The 22519-nt window shown below is 40.4% G+C and overlaps 1 protein-coding gene across 3 annotated transcripts in view; it reads left to right on the top strand.

Annotated features, from left to right (window-relative positions):
• Positions 1 to 3963: 3963 nt before the first annotated feature.
• kcnt2b (potassium sodium-activated channel subfamily T member 2b) overlaps positions 3964 to 22519 on the top strand; it is an 85728-nt gene continuing 67172 nt past the window's right edge. Inside the window, exon 1 of one of the 3 annotated variants that reach the window (XM_077211751.1) lies at positions 3964 to 4343. In XM_077211751.1, the coding sequence (XP_077067866.1) occupies positions 4255 to 4343 (89 nt within the window). In that variant the 5' untranslated portion in view covers positions 3964 to 4254. The remainder of the gene's footprint in view (positions 4344 to 22519) is intronic. The other 2 variants (XM_077211750.1, XM_077211752.1) reach the window with 2 other exon arrangements.

The following is a 22519-nucleotide window of genomic DNA, read 5'->3' as shown; positions in this document are numbered from 1 at the left end:
TGTTAATATTAAGTTTATCCTTTATCATTCATAATATCAATGTAATCTTTTTTGTTCCACCATAAATGACCCATTATGGGATTGGGGAAATCACAAGTGTGTGTGTGTTTATAATAAATATTATTTATATAACGTTCAAACATTTGGGATTGCTACATTTAATGTTTTTGAAAGAAGTCTCATGTTGCGTTTATATGATCAAAACAGTAATATTGTGAAATATTATTACAATTTATAATAACTGTTTACTATGTGAATATATTGTAAACTGTAATTTACTCCTTTGATCAAAGCTGAATTTTCAGCATCATTACTCCAGTCTTCAGTGTCACATGATCCTTCAGAAATCATTCTAATATGATGATTTGATGCTCAAGAAACATTTATTATTATCAATGTTCAAAACTGTTTTGCTCTCAATTTCATCCTAAAATAATTTCTTTTTAACTAGATCTTACCGTACCCAAAATTTTGAACAGTATTGTGCATCTATATGTACAATCATGCATATTTAGTAGCATCACCTTAGCCTTTACATGAATGTTCTTTTATTGTGTTTTAATAGCATGATGAGAATCGCTGGAACGCCTCAACTGAACAGGGGCCTGTTTTAATAAGGAGGTTCAACCAACTCTGAGTTAAAAGTTGATTTTCCCAGAGATGGGAAACTCTGAGTTTTCGGTTTCAGAACAGCTGGATTGAGCTAGTTCAATAAACTCTGAGTAGGTTGACTCTGATTTAAGCACGTGCCCCACGACTATGAAAAGCCATGATCAATGGAGCTCCGAAATTACGATTCACCATCGCAACAGCTCCCGACAAAAAGACGTCCACATGTTCCAAGTCAATACACAAGTATAATTCTTATTCACTGTTATATATTTTATCAGGTGAAAACTGACAGAAAGGTAAGTTAATGAACTACTCATTTTCATGGTATCCCACAAAAAAAAAAGTGGCAGCAACTAAAAATTAACAATAAATTCATAATTAAATCAGTTAAATCTTTAAGCTTAAAATGTTCATGGCTGTAGGCTACAAACAATTGACTTATTAAATTAATATAAGGCAGTGTCTATTGCAATGTGCAGCAGCTGTTTCCACAGTGTAGACTAATGCTCTTTTCACAATTAAATTTTCTCTAATCAAACCTGTTACATTTTTTTTATTTTTCTTATTAGGCTAATGAAATTAACATTTGAATTCTACTGGGCCAACAGCAAGAAGGCATGGGCTGGACCTGCACCATCACTGATAGATGAAGAGGAGACACACAATATTGGAAGAATATTAAAATCCAACAGGAAAAAGAATAACTGTTGCTTTTGTATTTGTAGGAAATAAAGATAATAAATTGTGAATAATTTGTGTGTATTTATTTTAACAGTGGTGGAGGTTACGGAATATACCCTTGCATCTGGTATTCCAATGTGGTTTCCAAATCTGGGACAGCATGATCAGCCTAATGTGGGACAGTACTTCAATGAATAAAAAATTTGTGGTGGGGCATGGTTTAATTTTTTTGTTGTAATTTTAATACAAATATTAATAATGTTTATATTAGACAAATCTTAACAAAAGAAAAAAATGTTTCACCTAAGGCATTGATGAAATGGAAACAGGATTTTCATTACCTTTTTTCAGATTCTGAGGTCAGATATGAATAAATATGTAATTCCTAATAAATAAGTCAAAGAAACTCACTTTAAAATAATAAATAGATATTATCCATGTAATGATTTTATCAGTAAGTTTAATGAAGGGGTTTCTCCATTATGCTGTTTTTGTAAAGAGGAAACAAACAATTGTACATTTATTTTTTAGTTGTAATTATACCAAATTATTTTGGTCCAAAGTTTCTGTTTATTTGTCAGGTGTTTTAGAAATTCATCACTATAACTGATATAATGGTCTTGTTTATGGATTGTGATACTGGTTTACTGGAAATGGATAACTAAAAATGTTGTTATTGTACATGTTCATAACCAAGCAAATTACTAACTAAGATTTAAAAAAGAATCTAAAATAAAATAAGATTATACTATTCTATATGTATCAATGTGATTTTTAGTCTTTTATCATAGATTTTTCAGTGTCCCATATTGGGAACACAACTGTCCCACATTAGAAGGCTGCAGATTTTCTCAGACAACTTGCAATAAGAGCACTGATATGTCTATAATTTCTCTTATGAATGGGTTATCTGAATTTTCTCTTTTGATTTGATTAGGACACATACTGGGGTTTTTAAAAAGGTATTGGGTGTGGATATAATGTTTTGGTTACACATCGCAATATGTCACAGAAGTCTGAAGTGCAAAAAATGTCCCACATTAGGGCAATTCACCCTAGTTACCTAGCAAGTCAGTTATTTTCAGTAAATGAATTAATACGCTTCTTGGTCCCCATTGCTTTTGCTCTATAGTTCTCACCAAAATGAAGAGAAAGAAGGACATCATGTCAATTACAGTTACTGGGACTAATACTGAATATGTAATGCAAATGTAAAAATATAATGGAAATGCAAATACATTGTTGAATGATTATAAACACAGTATTTTGCCTGTTAATGCCTGCAGTGCAGTGCAGAAAATGATATGACAACAATAAGGTCTAAATGTAACTGGCCCCTCTAACAGTACAACTGGCCCCAGCTAACCCCCCCCCCCCCCCCCCCCAGCCCACCCCCCGAACCGCCACTGCCTAAAGGAACATCTAATTATTAGGTTACTTTCAGAGGTCACAGCAAGATGTTATCAAATTAATGTAATTTATCAGATCAGCCTCATTTAAACCGATTTCTCCACCACTGTCCTGCAATGTGAAACTCCTCTTTGATGGATCTCATGAGTGTGTGTGCAGGAAACAACACACAAACTCCCAGTAAGAGCTTGAGGGCGAGGAACACTTTCCTTCCTGCTCTGATACAGCAGCTTTACTAATGTGCTCTCTCCGATGGTATATAGAAAAATGTGCAATCAATGAATGTACTGCACTGCAAAAAAAAAAAATGCTTACTTAGCATTTTTGTCTTGTTGTTTCCAGTCAAAATATCCAGTCAAAATATTTAATAATATTATTAAATCAAAATGCATTTGCTAAAAGAAAAACTCTGGGTTTACATAAAAAACCTGCTCCCGACCAGGTTAGGTTCACAGAGAGTGAGTTACCATGGTAACTGACTCTGAGTATAAGTTACAGAAACGGGCTTGACTTACTCTGCTTTTCGGGTTTGACATAGCCTACCTCCCATTCTGAAATTGAAAACCCAGAGTTTGCCTCATTTCAGCGTTAATATACTCAGAGTTTTCACTTAACCTCCTTTGTGAAACAGGCCCCAGATGTGCCAGTAAAAAGACCATCAAAACATTTAAATGTTGAGGTTATATATGAAGCCTTTTAGTCGTATGGGCAGATTTATTGGGCTTCTCCCACAGACAGCCACTGAGGGGCAGAGCGCTCAACATACGTCTCGACTGCGGGTTATTGACAGGAGAGAGAGGAGACTCGATTCTGTTCCAGCGAAGAATCGAATGTGACAACACAATTAATTTGACTCCAGCGTGGAAATGTGACTTCTTTGATTTTGATTGCCTTATTATGCTAATTGAATATTCATGCGGATCAAACACTGCAACAGGTGTTCCCCATCATTTTACGCACTGCTCATTAGCAAACCTGTGGGTAAATTCGCTGCACTATTTTTGGTAAAGCTGATGTAAAAATTAATAATGTATGGCATTGATGGAGATGGGATTTTCATTACCTACATTAGGCTACTGAGTTTTGATTGGCAGTAGCTTTAATTGAGTTCCGGTATAAGAGTGGATTTGTCGCTATCTCATGCATTTCACAACAACGCAGCAGACGAAATTACTTCAGGCGGCTTGCAAGTAGATGAATAATAAATGAACTTTCCTTCCCCTCAAATAACACATGCTTCAATCAATACAGGACAATGGTGAAGTAATGCACTGCAGCAATAACTGGCAACAGTTACAGAGCTGGTGTGAAACAGCTTGTGTCAGCAGCAGCAGCAGTGGAGCAGGATGTCCAGGCTGGCGCTCAGTGTTTTGTGAGCTCAGCTCGGGGAGGCACCAGTTGCTCAGTCACTGCTGTGATAGTGGATCCGGGTCTTCGTTACTGAGTGATGACAACACTTTATATATGTGAGCGAACTGAAACAATCTCAGCGGAGGGACAAACGAGGGCGAAGGCGTTTTAATTTCCACCCCGGGTTGATTTGTGTCGACTATGGTGGAGCTGGAGAAGGAGGTTCTGCCGCTGCCGCCCCGGTACCGGTTCCGAGACCTGTTGCTCGGGGACTGGCAGGCGGACGACAGGTACAGCAACTTCAACTCCTCAGCTTATGTTTACATACGTGCTTTACCAATGACTCACGCTTCCAGTTGAAATAACTGCATGTGACGAGCACTGCACAGGCAATGATTATAGAATTATGGGCATTGTAGCCTAATAGTATGAGTGGGAGTATTAGTAATAGCCCTAGTATTAGCATTAGATTGAGAGTAGTAGCCTATAAGAATTCCAATTGGCAGTAGAGTATTAGTACAGTAACCTACTGGTATTGGTTATTGGTATTAATAAGGTCATTTGAATGCAATAGCCTTCTGGTAGTTTTAGTATTACAATTAGTATTATAATTATAAAGATTATTAGTAGACTGTTACCTTAGCCAACTAATACAGTGTCAGAATGTAGGCTACTATTATACAGTCTAGCTGTGTCTTAAAACTTATTAAGCAAATTGTGATGTCCACAAATGCTGTCTAGCTAGCTAGGCTCTAGTCTGTGTGTTTATCCTGGCATAGGCTATGCGTAGTTGTTTTATGCAGGCTTTGATCCAGCCTGGTCACATTCTGATCTCTTTGACTTCATCAGCCATTTACAGACAGCAAAAGCAGAAAAAGATGAAAAGACAAATATTTGGGGTTGTGCATGTCATAGGCTATCTAATGTCTAATGTGATGATGTTTTGCACACCTCAGATGATATCACCTGTTTATTTAATTCAATGTAGCCGGTTACAGCACTGAGTGAGTGCCATGCATCGAGTCTCCAAATTAATGTGGAAACATGAAGATGGTATATTTAAAATATTTGTTTAATGTCATCTTTTTACTATGTAAAGAAGGCCAGTCCCAGCTAACAAACTTTTAGTTCCCAGAATGTTCTGCGAGTGTTATTTTTGGGTTCCCAGAACATGTATTTATTTGTAACTTTTGTTTTTAGTTTTTGACCAAGAAAGTTTTTGTTTTGGAAATAGAATGTCTTTTGAGGTTTGCAGAACTTTCCTCAAACCTTCCTGTTACGTTTTAACGTTAAAAATAGCCTGCAGGGACCCTCCCTTCAAAACGTACAGTCTTTCACTTCTGTCAAAATGGATCATGGATTTTTATGACATCACCGCAGACTTTTCTTCTGTCCAATCAAATTCTCTTTAGAATCATCCCTCCCCATGCTATAAATACTAGGGCTGGGTATTGACACAAATTTCACAATTCGATTAGATTTTCGATTTAGAAGCTTGCAATCCGATTCGATTTCGCTTCCGATTCGATTCAATATTGATTATTTTGGATATCAGGTAGGCTGTATGGCAAATTCTCAAGGAAAACAAATCTCTGTAAACTATGGGAGTCATTTGTAGCCTACTAGGCTTCATTAGCCTACTATAGTATCGAAGGTAAAAATTAACTGATTTGTATACAAACACTTAAATTACACTTTTATTTATTTTTATAATAATAAAGTTATATGAAAAACAAACATTTAAATGGTGGCTGTCATAAAAAACTTGCCAGATTTATTCAAACATGCATTAAATATTGAAGAATACACTGTTGTTTTAACTTTTTTAATACTGTGCTTACGAGGATATTCGCCGAAAACGTAATGTGCAAGAGACTGAACTTGATTCAATTCCCCGATATACTCACGACTAAGTTATTTTCCTACTTCGCTTAGAAGTAAAAGGAAATTGGAAATACCTTTGCAGTGATATTAGCGAACATCCAGACGCCGTCCACGCGGCTTAGAGCGACGCTTGGATGAATATGTAAATAAACGCACAACAAAAAAGACAGCGGTGAGTAAACTGTTAAGAAAGCAGTACAGAATGGCTTTTTCGGCATTATCCTGAACATTGTATAAGCATTTGTTTCATGTGGATGGAATAGAGGCTCTCGGAGCACGCTGAAACATCACATCCTTTGGATTTTCCCTGCAAAAACGTCCTCACGTAAAAATCAGTCTACAGGCTTTCATAGACAACCTCAGAAGTCGGGGAAGGTCTTGTTTTTTTCTTTTTCTCGTCACTAGCTGTTCACACATTGGCAATAAAAAAGCAATTAATTAAATTCATATTTTTTATGTGTTAACCAGAAGATATTAATCACAGAAATGAATGTTATTTTTGACAGTCCTAATATATTGACTATATCAATCACTTAACAATATGTGCCATTTATCATTTCCCAACTAGCAAATCTAAGAGCATTTAATGCTTTCTTCAAGGAAGCCAATTTACCTGTGATACAGTGGTATATTGTGAGAGCCACAGCACTTAAACGTACACATGAGCTAAATATGCCATTTAGCCAGATGGTGGAACATAAAAATCTGCATTTCATGCTTGACACTCCGTTGCTAGGTGAGGACGGAGGACCGAAACACTTTAGTCCTAGAAAGATAAGAATGAGTTTTCTCCCTTGCTTCTGGTCTTCCTGAGTGGGCGTTTAAAATGCACTAATTGGCGAGCGCTCATTCGTAAGGGGGTTAAAAGTAGGGGACTTGTCTTCGTAAATGGAGCAACTACTTCAGGTGATAATTCCACATTTGAAACGGCCTCCATTTGACACTTTCAAAGGGATCTCATTACTGAAATCATATCTAATCACTCTCACCAACTGGGGATTGATTATGTTATTTGCCTATCAGAAAGCGTGCGGGGGTGGCAAACACCGTGGTCTGTCGCTCTCCCTGTGGATGCGTTTTGTAGTACAGCTGATAAAGAAAGAGAAGCTTGTTTCCTGTTCAGACAACCCACTGAACACTCTCACTGCATAAAGGTGTGTGTGTGTGTGTGTGTGTGTGTGTGTGTGTGTGTGTGTGTGTGTGTGTGTGTGTGTGTGTGTGTGTGTGAGAGAGAAACATTAACCTGCTCAACCTGGCTCCTTGGGGACTCAAAAATAAGGATGTCTGGCTCCTTTGGCTCTGAATTAAAGGCAAAATGCAAGTAGGCAAATGATGCCAGTGTAAACAGAATGTATTCCACATTATTATTGCAGCATGAAAGAATCTGAAGAATCATCATCTGCTCTTTTCCATCCATGTTTCAGGGGTGTTTCTCTCCGAGAAGGCGAGGGAAGCAGTGCCTCCTCAAAAAATTGGATGAGAAAATAATCCATATTACAAAAATAAAACAAATATCACAAAATGTGACATTAAAAAGTGTATAATCACTCACTTTTCTAAAGTAACACCAGCAGATAAAGTTACAGCGGGACGCTGCGTCTCTCTTGCCTCCCCTGAACCCATTGACTTTTAAAGTCCCCCTGTGGTGAAAATCCAGCTTTTAATGTTGTATATGTCTATGTGATGTTTTTAATATGCTTTAAGACAAAGTATGTGCAAATTCATAAGTCAACACCATTGCTTTGTATTTTCTTCTTAAAACTGCAGTGAACCAAATTCGCTGGCGTTTCTAACATCTCAAACTACCTTGTATCCAATCAGGTCAACGGTTGATCGTCAACGAGTGGATCTCTGAGCTGGTGTGAGTGAGTGGAGGCGGGGATAATTTGCATATTCATAGAACTGCGTATACTAAATGAGGCGAGGGTGTAGAGTTTCATTCAAGCTATTTTAAGGCATGAAGAAATTTGTTTTCAAGGGGAAATAAAAACGTTTAAATATGTAATTTTTGTGATCAAAGATGAGTTTTAAAGGGGTTTATTATAAATTGATTACAGGGGGACTCTAACAGACCCCCTAAAGCGTGCGGTGGGTTTGAGTGGGGGTAATTGTGAATGAATGGGGGAAAGTCACGTGAGAGGAGGAAATGCCTCCATTGCGCTTTGATTGGACATGATTTGTTTGTGTGATAAATCCTGCCTGTTGTTTTCATGCGCATTCAAGAATCGGTCTGAATGAACAACATTTCGGAGTTGAAAAAGTACCGTAAAATTAAAACGTAAGTAAGCAACTCGCTTAGATATCACCACTTTGTCACGTCAAAATCAAACTTGAAATGGCCTGAAAACCAAAGACCTTAAGACCAAAATGTACATCATTATTCACTAAAAATCTTTGGCCTCAGCTCTAAAACAATATGGGGTTGTTAGATGTGTCCGGTTTTGATGTCAGTGAGGTTTGGTAATGAGGCACGTGAAAACTATCATTATTTGATTTGTTGGTTACTTTTTAAGGGTGTTCATGTATGATTACTCCCTTTACAGAAAAAAAACTCTATCAGTGATCAAACTGAACATAATTTACGTTAAATTTGTGTCTGGAACCTCAAAACCTCTTTTTAGTTATAGTGATAGTGTACCATCACATTTATACACTGTTGTTTTTAGGAATCCAATCAGTTTGAATATAACAGCAACAACAACATAATACAATATTAGTATAATTGTATAATAACTCTTATAATAACTTATTAACTATTAATAACTTAATAATTACAGAAACTTAAGTCACTTTTTTTCAGTGTTAAACCCTCACATTTTTATATTGGTGCAGAACTGCCTCGTGTGTGTGTGTGTGTGTGTGTGTGTGTGTGTGTGTGTGTGGATTGTCATGGTAAACCTTATTTTATAGATGGGATGGCAATACCAGAAATCTTTGATCTTTTGAGGACATTTTTGGTTGTCCCCATATAAAAACCAACATGTGTGGTGGGGACTGGTGTCAAAAATTGAGGTCCCCATGAGGAAACAATTAAGCTTATAAAACAAGCTTCTTTTTTTATGTAAAAATGCAGAACGTTTTCTGTGATGAGTAGGTTCAGGAGTAGGGTTGTGTAGGGGAGAGAATATACCGTTTGTATGGTACAAAAACCATTACGTCTATGGAGAGTCCCCACAAAGATGGTAATTCAGATGTGTGTGTGTGTGTGTGTGTGTGTGTGTGTGTGTGTGTGTGTGTGTGTGTGTGTGTGTGTGTGTGTGTGTGTGTGTGTGTGTGTGTGTGTGTGTGTGTGTGAGTGTGAGTGTGAGACAGTAATTCCTCCTCCCTGGAGATCCCGTAGCATGGTGTTCCTCACTTCGTGTTGTCACTATCACCTCCTTACATGCATAACAAATACTCTCTAGATAGCTAGATAGACAATGCACAGTGGCTTACTGCAATTCAAGGGATTCCATGTGAATGTGTGTCCTGTGGTGGATGGTGAAATAGTGCTCTTGATGGAGACTGTGATATTATTTTGTTCAATTGTCTTTCTATTAAAGGGTTACTTTAATTTCTTCCTCATCAAGAAACTCACTGGAGTTGTTTGGAAATTGGAACACAGGGTTCTTCAAAATATCTTCCTTAATGGCACGAGAATGAGTAAATTATGGCAGAATTTTTGGGTGAATTATCCCTTTAAATAAGTTTCTCTGCAACATGTTCTTTTCATCCTTCTAGGGTTCTTTCATTTAGAAAGTATAAATCTGGTTTACAGTGGGTTCTAACAGAGAATGTTCTAAGAACTTTGACTAACATTCTGACAAGGTTCTCTCGACGTTATGAACATTCTTCCAGTAGCATTCATAGAATGTTCGTTCAAAGTTATCTGATCTTTAATTATCTTCTCAGTCAGAACAGCACTACTTGTTTCAGAACATTCAAAAGTAATGTTCCCATAATGTTTGTAAAATGGAATGTTCCCTTACCCTTCACATAACCAACAAAAAACCCATTATAAATTCATTCAGTTCAGAGAACATTCAGAAATAACATTTTCATAACTTAATGTTAGTGTTAGCAAAACGCTATGAGAATGTATTTATGTTAGCTGGGTTAGCGCTTGACATTTTATTTTTAAGTAGCTCAGTTAACGTTTGATCTTGACATAAACTACAGTGAAGTGATTCTGAGAAACTTGAATGAAGCTCCATTCTAAAAACATTAATTTGCATCTCAGGACCAAAGTCAGTATACATTTGTGTGAACAAACAGCTTGAACGACGCGTAGGAAAACCATTTTAAACGTATAATAGAACTGACCTAATAGATTTACCTCAAATGTCAGTGACAACGCAGCATCCCATTGGCTGTCTGACAGGAAGTGGAACTTTTTTACTATGTCAGGCTGCATTTACTCTTCTGAAAGTGACAGAAGGCTCAGAGACTTGGCTATTTGAGGAAAATACCTGACAAACATTGTGTCAGAGGGACTTGGTTAGGTTTGAGCAGAAGACAGTAGTTCTGGGGAATGAAGGCCCAGCGCCGATTAAAAGTGACAGACAGGTTAATTCAGCAGCCAACTCGACCAAAGCTTTTCCCACATGTCTCACACCTCTCACTTCTATTAATCTCCTACGCAAGTCTCTAGTGCGTGCACACACACACACACACACACACACACACACACACACACGTATGCCTACGCATATAAATGCCACAATACTCTGTTAGCCACTTATGTCCTCTTGATTCTTGCTGAACACACTTGTGTTTTGAACTTTTGTTTTGAACCATTTCCCCTGCTGCCTACACTTTCCTGTACTCTGTGTACTCAAACAGTGCATGTTTGTTCAGATTACTTGAGCGCCTCTTCGGATAACCCATATAACCAACCCCTTTACCTTCCAAAAAAATTCACACCCCCAACGGGGCTCAAGCTGTGAGCTGTGGATGTACCAGAATTGGCATCGGCAAGTTCCTTTTGAAGTTACATTGAACGCGTGTTGGTTTGAAAAAAGAGACAAATATTTCATCTCAAAAGATAAACAGGACTGTGGCTCTAATGACTTTTTTGGATTCCCAGCAGTAATTAACATTAATACTCGACTAAAAGCACATCTGGTCTGTTAATGGCAGCATGCGACTTGCCATGATTTTCCGGAGCTCAGAATGTGGTTCTGGGCAGCAGATGCAGAGACAGCCTCGTCTGCTCCAGCTGGAACGTTATGGAAAACCAGCATTATTGACAGTATCTAGATCTAATTACCTCTGTATTTTCTTTAAGGGATTGTTTTTTAATAATTACATTTTTCGTCAATCAAAACACCATTCACAACCCATTTAATTTCAAAAATACAATGGAAAACTTGTCGGGCTGGGACTACTCATTTGTTGAGGAACATTTAACATCAAAGTTAACCCACCCACAGGATATTTACGTTAAAATGTCTCTGAAAATGGAAAATAACATGAAATATGAAAAGCGTTACAATTAGAAACTTGAATAAATGTCATTTAAAAAACTCACTGATAGCAAATGTAACATTGCACACCTCCACACTGGGGGCGTTTTTAGGGTCAGTGAATATCCGTAGCTTAGCCAAGACATTTTTGGACTTGTATGGGACTATTGTTTGATGATATATTGAAATAAAATACACTATAAAGTCTTTAAAATTATTTTTTTGAACCTTACACCAGCAAGGAGACATGAGTCTCCTTGTATCTCTTTGCAGAGTTGTATTTTATGCCATATTTCGTTTTATTGTTGGCTAAAATATACATAAAGAGATAACTGGATTTGCCAGAGCGTGCTGAGTGACGCGATCAAGAACGCGCTGTTCCATTTGCAGAATAACCGGACTTGCGTCCTCTCTTCCTTGGGAGTTCGTTCTCCTGAGTCGAACTTGGCAAGTCCGAAGTTTGCGTATACTTGTTATTGAGAAACGGCCTATATCTATGACAACCGCTTACTATTTACGATCGCTTCCGGGTCACGAAAAATACCAATGCAGAATTAAGGATTACGATTTATACATGCGTATTTTGATTTCCGATTTCCATCTATAAACACATGAAGGACAATCGGATAACGAGATTGTTTTTCATTTTTTAATATCAAAACAAAAAACGGATTAATGCGGATTAATGCGAGAATGAAATATGGGTTTGATTTTGGATATATGAAAAACGGGATGAATTCTCCTGTACACTGGAGGAAGATTGAGGCGGACTGCCACCGGACTAATGATCTTGGTGACAGCGAACGGGCCAATGAATTTGGGAGCAAGCTTATTAGAAACGGGGCGGAGAGGAATGTTCTTGGTAGAAAGCCACACTTTGGAACCGACGACGTATACGGGAGGTCTAGACCGGTGAGGAACGGCCTTGGCCTTGGTGCGCGCTCCCACTTGGAGTAGAGTCTCACGGGCTCTAGTCTAAGTGCGATGACACCTCTGGACGAAGGCGTGAGTGGAGGAGACCGCGACTTCGGATTCCAGACTAGGAAAAATTGGTGGCTGGTAACCTAGACTACAATCGAACGGAGATAGGCCCGTGGATGACACTGGTAACGAATTGTGGGCGTACTTCACCATTGACAGTTGTTGGCTCCATGAGGAAGGATTCTTGGAGACCAGACATCGCAACGTTCTCTGGTTGGCTCCCTCAGTTTGACCATTGCTCTGGGGATGAAACCCTGAGGACAGACTAACAGTAGCACCCAGTAATCTACAAAACTCTTGTCAAAATTTGGACAGAAATTGGGGTCCTCTGTCGGAAACCACGTCTGTCGGGAGGCCATGTAACCGAAAGACGTGGTTAACGACTGTTAACGCTGTCTCCTTGGCTGAGGGTAATTTGGGCAAGGGAATGAAGTGGGCCACCTTCGAGAACCGGTCCACCACGGTCAGAACTACCGTGTTACCCTGAGAGGGTGGGAGGGTGGTGACAAAATCTAGTGCGATATGGGACCAGGGTCTCGAAGGGACCGGCAGCGGTTGAAGGAGCCCATCTGGGGGTCGATTGGAAGTCTTACTAGTGGCACAAACTGAGCAAGCCAAAACAAAACTGTGAACGTCGCGAGCCATACGTGGCCACCAAAATCGTTGCTTGACTAAAGATGTAGTGCGATTAACTCCTGGATGACAAGCCACATTGGAACAATGCCCCCACTGAATGACGTCGGACCGTAATCCCTCTGGCACAAATAAACAGTTCGGTGGACAACCGACCGGACGCGTTACCCCTTGTAAGGCCGTCTTGACCTTCGATTCGACCTCCCATGTGAGTGTAGAGATAATTAAGGTCTCTGGAAAAATGCACTCGGGAGTAGATGGGCGTTCGGAACGGTCAAAAATGCGCAATAAAGAATCAGGCTTGGTATTTTTAGAACCCGGGCGGTACAAAAGAGTAAAGTCAAAACGTCCGAAAAAAAGTGACCACCGAGCCTGCCTAGAGTTTAATCTTTTAGCGTGTCTAATGTATTCCAGATTCTTATGGTCAGTCCAGACGATAAAAGGTACCCCTGACCCTTCTAACAAGTGGGGCCATTCTTCCAACGCTAACTTGACTGCCAACAACTCTATTATCAATATCATAATTACGTTCGGCAGGGGACAAACGGTGAGACAAAAACACGCATGGATGCATTCTGTTGTCTGTAAGAGAACGTTGGGATAACACTGCACCTACCCCCACCTCTGACGCATCGACCTCCACCACAAACTCACGTGATGGATCAGGGGTAACCAAAATAGGACGTAAAACAAACCTACCTTTCATTTTAGCAAAATGAAAGCAAAATGCGTCTGACGCCTGAACGCAGTTCTGGGGGAGGTCAAGGCTGACAGAGGCGAGGCTAGTTGGCTGAAATTGCGAATGAACCGCCGGTAAAAATTGGTGAACCCCAGAAACCTCTGTAGGGCCTTACGGGAATCTGGACTTGGCCAATCCACCACAGCCTTAACCTTCTCAGGATCCATATGCATTCCTTCAGATGACACAATGTACCCTAAGAAAGGAACAGACTGTGCATGAAAAGCGCATTTCTCCGCCTTGACAAAAAGCCCATTCTCTAGCAGTCTCTGAAGCACTCGTCGAACGTGCTGCACGTGTTCCTGGAGAGAAGAATAAATCAATATATCATCCAGGTAGACATAAATGAACTGGTGGATCATATCTCGCAGCACGTCATTGAAGAGTGCCTGGAAGACTGGTGGGGAGTTGGACAAGCCGAAGGGCATGACCAAGTATTCAAAGTGCCCCCTGGGGGTATTAAAAGCAGTCTTCCATTCATCCCCCTTCCGGATGCGGACCAAATGATAAGCATTACGTAAATCCAATTTTGTGAAGATCGACGCTCCCTGCAACCTCTCGAAGGCTGAAGACATCAGCGGCAAAGGATAAGTATTTTTTACCGTGATGCTGTTCAGCCCCGGGTAGTCAATACAAGGTCGCAGGGATCCGTCCTTCCCCACAAAAAAGAACCCCGCCCCCGCTGGAGAAGAGGAGGGACGGATGAACCCCGCTGCTAGAGAATCAGAAATCTATTTCTCCATAGCCTCTCTTTCTGGAACGGAAAGTGAATATAACTTGCCCTTAGGTGGAGACGTACCTGGCAGTAACTCTATAGCACAGTCATAGGGACAATGCGGAGGGAGGGAAGCAGCATGAGACTTACTGAACAGCTCGTTCAGGTCTAGATACTCCGTGGGCACGTTTGACAAATCCACTGCTTCCTCCTGAAACGTAGAAACAGAAACTGTTTCAACAAACAAACTCCACTCTGATACTGATTTCTGCTGCCAGTCTATCTTGGGGTTGTGTTCAATGAGCCAGGGGTGACCTAAAACAATGGGGGCGAGAGGGGAGTCCAGAATGTAGAAGGAAATGGTTTCAGTGTGGTTGCCAGATACACTGAGTGTGATGGGTCCAGTGGTGAATGAAATGGTGAGAAGCACTTCACCATTGAGAGCGTGAACTGCGATGGTACGGGTGAGAGGTAGAAGGGGAGCCTGAATCTTGAGTGCAAATGTGTAGTCCATGAAGTTACCTACTGCCCAATAGTGCTCGACAGTCATGAGTGTGGGCTGACAAACTGAGTCTTACCGGGAGGAGCATAGATGTTGATGAGGTCTTCTCAGCGGAGATCCCGCCTGACAGTAGCCTCAGATTTACTGCCGGGCTTGCCCTTTTATGGGGCAGTTGAAAGCAAAATGTCCCGCTGCGCCACAGTAAAGGCAAAGGCCCTGGGATCTCCGCCTCTCCTTCTCCTCCCGGGAAAGCCGAGCTCGCCCGACATGCATGGGCTCGTGATCGTGGACGGGGCTGACCGCGTCCCCGCCGCTGGCTCGCGTCTCCACCGCTCCAGACAACCGAGCGAGTAATCTCTGACGTTCGACTCGGGAGAGTCGGGAATCCACACGGAGCCCCAATTCGATCAACCCATTGTAGTTGGTAAATCCAGAGCGTAAATCTCTCTCTGGACGCGGTCAGCCAGCCCATGCAGGAACATGTCCCACTGCGCCTCCTCGTTCCTCTGACACTCAGCCGCCAAAGTCCGGAACTCGATAGAATAATCAGATACAGATCTTTCGTCTTGCTTGAGGTCTGCTAGAATCCGTGCCGCTTCTCTTCCCGTGACCGCACGGTCAAAAACTTTCTTCAACTCGGCGGCGAGTGTCTGGAACGAGGTACGGCATGGATCTTGGTTCACCCACTCCGCCGTCCCCCATAGCGCTGCCTTCCCAGTCAGTGGCGTGAGCACAAATTTAACCTTGCTTTGTTCACTAGCAAAGGTCCTGGGCTGCAGAGAAAAGTGCATTGAACAGCGTGTTAGGAATGGTCTGCAAAAGTTTGGCTCACCGTTGTAAGACTCGGGAACTGGTAGGCGGGGCTCTGACTGGGAAGCGCTCTCTGGTAGTACGGGGGAGCGGGTGGTGGGGGTAGTGCAGTGGGAGCTCGCATAAGTTGGACTTGCTGGGTGAGCTCGGACACCTGCGCCAGAAGAGCTTGAATAGCCCGACCCGACTCATTCATGTTCCTCTCCTGGGAATCCATCCGTGCAATGCTGGTCTTAATGAAATCTTCCAAAGAAGAGGAGATTCCGCTTGCTGCTTCCATCGCTTGGTCAGATCTTTCTGTCACAATCACTAGGCGGAAGCAAAGATGCAAGTAACTCTTTAATTAAAGTCAGAGGACACAAAACAGTTCAGGAACACGGGTGGCCTGGTGGCGCAGGGACTAGATGGTCAGTGTGCTGGTGAAGAGTGATGGTCATGAATCCAGTGCAGGTGAACATCTAGACGACAAAATCGGACTGATATCATGTAGACTGAATTTGGTCGTGCTACAGATCTACTGTTGTAAAAGTAGCTTGTTACAAGCTGAATTACGAAAACTGAATGTGGAATTACCGTCACACTACTAAAAATATAGCTGCATTTCCTCACTCTAGGGATCCCAACAAAAATATTCTTTAGTGAGCTGTTTTTTTTTTTTATGCACCTTTCCTTGATCAGACAGTGTTGAGTACATAATGGGTGGCCCAAATCAAACAGTCTCACCAGTCTATTAAACCAAGAGCATTTCTGTATCTGACAATAACCCATGACTCAGAAATATTACATGACTAGCTGTAGCATTTCAGGACTGGTGTGGGTTGATGCAACGATTCTCTATGAAAGAAGCAGTCTAGCCTTTTGCTTTGAACTGGATTTAAAATAAAGCTTCAGGCAATAAGATTGAGAGAGAACATGAATGCCACTCTTTATCATTGATTTACTCTCAAGTCATGCCCTTGCAGAAACACCATCCAATCACATTCAAAATGATAAAATCAACATCTCTGGCCTCGCACAAAAATTCTCACACACAAACACACACACACAATCCATCCATCATGCTCAGTAACATGCCTTTTTTTGCAGAACGTGCTTCACTAGCAGCGCCATTCTTCTAAACCGATAGACTGGGACTGCAGTGGGCCGCAGCTCAGCGATGGCACTCGGCTTGGTATTACCATACAAATAACAGCCTTCTGTCTCACAGGCCAAGTCTTTTATCGACTTCGACGCTGTGTCTCCCACTTGACAGACTTCCCCCTGCAGCCCCATTATTCCTCTTTAAGCTCCTTGTCTAGCATCGACCTTGATGAACTAGCTTATACAGCCCAGAGACGGAAAGCTCTGGATTAGATCAACAAATCACTTGTTGTGTACACATTAAATGAAACCAAAATTGACTTGGAACCGAAATTGAATGGTTCAGTGGAATGACCAAAATCATACATCACAGTATGACTAATTGTATGTGTGTCACAGTAGTGGCATACAGTATACACAGTTATTTTTGCAGGGAATCTCAGAGAAAAAAACATCTAGTATAATATAATATATAATTAAATATTTTCACCACAGGGGGACTTTTAACAAAAAAAGTCTAAAGTTAATTAAAATGTTTGATGAAAACGAATTTCTCATATTTCTTATAGGCTATACAGAATGAATATCTTTATAAGTCTCACCTTATATAAAACCAGAGGTGTTTTTAGCCATTTTTCAGTGTAGACCTTAGTCAGGTTAGACACCATATTGAATTAAGCGTGGATGAAAACAATGCTAAGAGGGATAGACTTTGTCTTTACAATGGCAGGCTCTGTATAAAGATCCTAGATCATGTAACTGTCATAACTCACAACTTTTAAAACTGTTTCATGGAGTTTTCTGAATTCTTTTTCCGAGACTGTAGACGGTATGTTGTTTTGGCCCTCACCGCCTCGTTTTTATTCTTGTCAAAAATTACATATGCGCTACTCTGACTTAGATCTGTTAGGGCACAGGATACCATCAAGTTCCCTTATTTTGTAGGGGGGTCTAGGAAAAAACTGTATCAAAAGGTTCACTTCTGATAACTTTGGGAGGAGTTTTTTTTACATTTTCTTGAGTACTGTGGTGTTTAAGTATGGGCTTCAAAGGATGTCACTTGTTAAATGTAAAATAAACATAATTTTACAAGCTACTATTATCATTAACCCGGCAACGGGACAGAAACATTGACCGCTAAATGGAACATTAGCGGGATTCCCTCTATGTAGTGTATTTGCACTCTTAGGCCTATAAACTATCTATGCAAACACTGCATTTGACTTGTTTCTTGAAAATTTTCCAAGCATGCTTACCTTACATGATGGAAAATCGGATATCAAACAGAAGAAAAAGGCACAATGGGATAACCAAGAGCAACCCATTCCACTAAATATGAATTCAAACAATTACTCGTTACCTCATTAGCTTCGTCTTAGTAGCTAACTAACTTACAGTCTGAGCAAATCTGAGATTCCAAAGAAAAAACAAGAGACATTCCACAGTAAAAAGATAACATCACCCTACCTGAGATTAAAATATATTAATTAAAAAAGGTACTAAACAATAAAACTAGCATTGAAAGATGGTTGTTTAAATTCTGATCGGATGAGTCACAAATCTGTGGTGCTTTTCCAAAAGCATAGTTAGCCAATTATGGTCGCAAGTTCCATTGTTACCAACACAATTGACCCTTCGCTAAGCCCCGCCCTCCCTAGTTACTGTTGCTACGCCTGTCCTCGCGTCGCGTCTATTACAGTGTGTATGCACCGGTGTCAGACAATCCCAATGAGATAATTTGAAATTTTTGGCATACATGTGAAATATAGGAGAGAGCAAGACAAAAGGGACTGCAGTATGCATTCGAGGGATATATCCACGACATAATAATCAACCGGTTAACGAATAATTTCATAAAAATTGAAGCTAAAGCCTATAGTCCTTGCGCAAGCAGCAGCCGTCTCATACACTGACCATTTCAAATGGGAAACACACAAATTGAGGAACAGCTATGTTCGTGCACCGCAGGGTAAGTGAAATGTGAAAATAATCTAATAATTATAAATCAAACAGTTTATCCATAAATCTTGTGGAAAAACACTAACACCTGGAGAGCCGCGATCGGATTGGGTTAAAGTTACTCAGTCAGGGGTAGTAACGTTAGGCAATTGATTAACAAAATGCTGAAATATATTTTAAAGTATGTCAGTGAGCCTCCGTCTTGTCTTTAATCGTCTTATTTTACGTTAAAATATATGCATTATGAACAAAGAACTGTCATTATTTCCAACTTCCAAGCAATAGGTGTTTTTGTTAATCCTGTGGACATTTAGATGTGAATGGGGTCTCCCACACTAGGGATGGGCGATATGGACTTAAAAATGTATCACAATATTTTCTGGCATTTATTGCGATTACGATATCAATGACGATATCAATGACGATATAAATATAATACCATATTCACCACTGTTTTTGGCTACAAGTGATAGCTGCATGCAAAGTAAAATGTACCCTTCATCAAATAGGCTCCTATAAAATACCAATTACCGTACATAAAATAATTTAAAAACGGTAAAAATCCAAACAACCCCTGGCAGAAATGGAAAAGTTACATATATACTTTTCTTCTGTAAAAGTGCAGATAATGTTTAAATAGTGCAACTATACTGAAAAACTTCACACAGTTCAAATCATTTACAAGTTTGAAATGTAAAAAAAATAACTAAGAATAGTTATAGATACTAATACTACTACGAATTCTGATACTTATAACAATATAAACTGCACTAAGGATTGATGAGCTGCTGGGTTCATGAATATTATCACGTCTGCGTTTGCGCATTAGTTTCTGCTTGCTCATAAAAGCTGAATAATTCCAAATGAACTCCATTATTTTTACAGGAAAATACAACAAATAATATAATTTACATGTAGACGTCATGTACACTTCAATTCTGTGTGGTATGTAAGACTCTCTCTCATTGAGAGTGTGACAAACACTGAGCGCTCTCAGCAAAGTGACAGCAAGTCATGCGCCTCACACTTGTGTTTACTGCGGGTCAAATACACTGTTCATTGAGATGAACTGACATAGTGGGCTTTACGGATCACTTGACGGAGAGCGAAACTCTCAAGCGCTCAGTCAGTGTTCGGCGAGATGGGCCGGTGAAAATCTGTGTGTAGCCTACCAGTTCCAGATTGTAGAGGTAGGCTAGTAATGGTGTGTTCACACCGAACGTGAAGACGTTCGCGGCAAATGCGTCGCCCAATTCGCGTCATTCGCGACGCCCGGCGCGAATGATGCGTCTATTCGCGTCTTTGCATTGACTTTGTATGTAATCTACTTGCGCAAATAATTAAATTCGCATTCGGTGTGAACACACCATTACTTGTTTAGCAATAAACTTCAACTCAGCTTCAGACTAATTCTTATCGTGAGGAACAATTTTACCGGTATATCGCAAACGATAATATATCGCCCATCCCTATCCCACACTGCTTGATCCACGCCCATCATTTCTCCCCTTGGCTTTTAGATTTTCGGGAAGGAAAAAAATTCCACTCCCCGGTCGAAACTTTTAGGATTCCGGGTATCAGATTTGCACAATCCATACGCACAACGCTTCGGCATGTTTCCCTCGCTCGAAAGCTTGCCAGACCTCCCGCGCCTAGTTACGGTTGCTAAGGCACGATTGGCCAGTGGTGGTTTTCGGGCGTGGCTTAGCAAAGGGTCAATTCAACAATTTGGTGTTTCCCAAAACCACAGTTCTAAAGAGTTTGTTACCCAACTACTGGAAATAAAAGAAAACAACGGAGAACAAAAATCCTTAGAAGTCCTTTAGATCCCATGTTTACTATTTACAGAAATAAAATGACATCTCAAGTCTCAAATCAAATATTTAGCAGAAGTTATTACTCCACCACCTGACGTGGTGTTAAGAACGGTTCTATATTGAACCATCGTGTTATTCGGGTTTGTGAAACAGTCATGACCAGCTAGTTCATTTCTCTAACAATGCATCATACTATGATAGTTAAGTAGTGAGATACATCCTCTGATAGGATTGTACCTACAGTAACACTCATTAATGAATTCTTCATCCTCATCCTGACTTGATGCGGTCACATCCTGCTCTCCGTTTTCACGTTCCTGTTTATTTATCATCTCACTTTTAATAATGTAATGGCTACTTACAAGCACATGGAAATACTCAATTGTCTGCATCACGCAATATATACCATCATCCAATATTACCCTGCTGACCCATATACTTTGGTCAAACTTCACCTTTAATTTGACGTTAATTAGAGTGTGGGTTTAATTAACTTGTATAGTAATAAACCTTAGAGCCTCTAGCTTGTTGGAGAGTGCTAGTATCATTAATGTGGACCTGCCAAATTAAACTAAGCTTCCCACTCCTGGCTTTATTTTAAAAAAGGCAAAATTGTATTAATAATACATGGCAGAGCAGCCTCTTGTGGGTCCTCTGGGAATAAATTAAAATCTTGAAAATGAGGCTAAACGGTCCGTGTGGGGGATAAATTAAAATCCTGAAAATGATGCTAAACGGTCTGTGTGCTGACAATGTATGGTAATACCTGTCAGGGAATACGCTCACTAGATTCTCCCATGATGCCTGTCTGTGCAAATGTAGCGTTGTGTACCTCTGCTGCCAGGATACACTCCACTCATCATTGGATCTCCCCTGCTCCCAAATCACGTTAGTGTAATATGCCGGCAGAATTTCATTTGGCCCTCTGCAACCTCAGAGACACTGCATTGGCTTTAAAGAACAATGCACTTACCATATTTCATAAATGTTTTCATTTGTAAATTGCTTTTAGTGGCAGTTCATGACAGGCCATGTAATAGACTGACATTTATTTTCATTAGATGAAATGCCAAATATATGTCCGTATGAAATTTACAGGGCTACAGAGCAGGCAGAGAGGATGGCGACGCCAAGTAGTGACTCTTGCTAATACTGACAGAGCTCTGGGCTGTACTGCGTCTCTGGGCTAACATAATGGAAGATGGCAATCTAAATGGGCTAATGGACATTAAAAGTAGGGGCTAGACCAGGGGCACGTCTCTTCAAATTACACTGGCATTTTACACCTCCACATCCATATTAACCTGCCACTTAGGGTCATTCGCTCTTAATTTTATTACAGTAAGCCCAAAGATGCGTGCTTCTTTAATAAAGACATCTGATGAGGGATTTAGAAGCAGCACTGGCACATAAGTAGAAACATGAGTAAAAGATAATGGGAGATAGAAGGTGATAAATGTTATAATCAAGTCTACTTTTATCAGTAGGGGGGAAACTGGAGTAAAAGGCTATTGAGTGCATTTACTTACTGTCATAGGCTCTTGCATATGGTGGGTAAATGATGGCCTTCATTTTATTTGTTGGCTGGAATGCATGCAGCGACAGTGGGAGACTTAAGACAAATGCTCCCATCAGTCGTTCCACACAGTGGCCACTTATGCAACTTTAAAAACTGCTGGAGAAGCAGGGACACAAAAGATTAAGTGAAAGCAGCAAATGGAACCCTCATCCCTCGTGGTCCTGCTCACTTCCATGATGCCTCATCTCGTATGCTTCGCTTATCCTTGAAGTCCATAAGACTGTACTGCAGTATTCCTTAAATTCGGCCCTGTAGGGGGTCATTGCAGACAAGCCCGGATTACCCAATGGGCATTATGGGCACAGGCCCAGGGGCCCATACGC

Source organism: Siphateles boraxobius, unplaced genomic scaffold (assembly GCF_051911475.1).
Source record: "Siphateles boraxobius isolate OS27281-9 unplaced genomic scaffold, OSU_SipBor_1 66, whole genome shotgun sequence".
NCBI classification, from domain to species: Eukaryota; Metazoa; Chordata; class Actinopteri; order Cypriniformes; family Leuciscidae; genus Siphateles; species Siphateles boraxobius.
The sequence above is the reverse complement of the archived record's forward strand: the minus strand, read 5'-3'. Positions and strand labels throughout refer to the sequence as shown.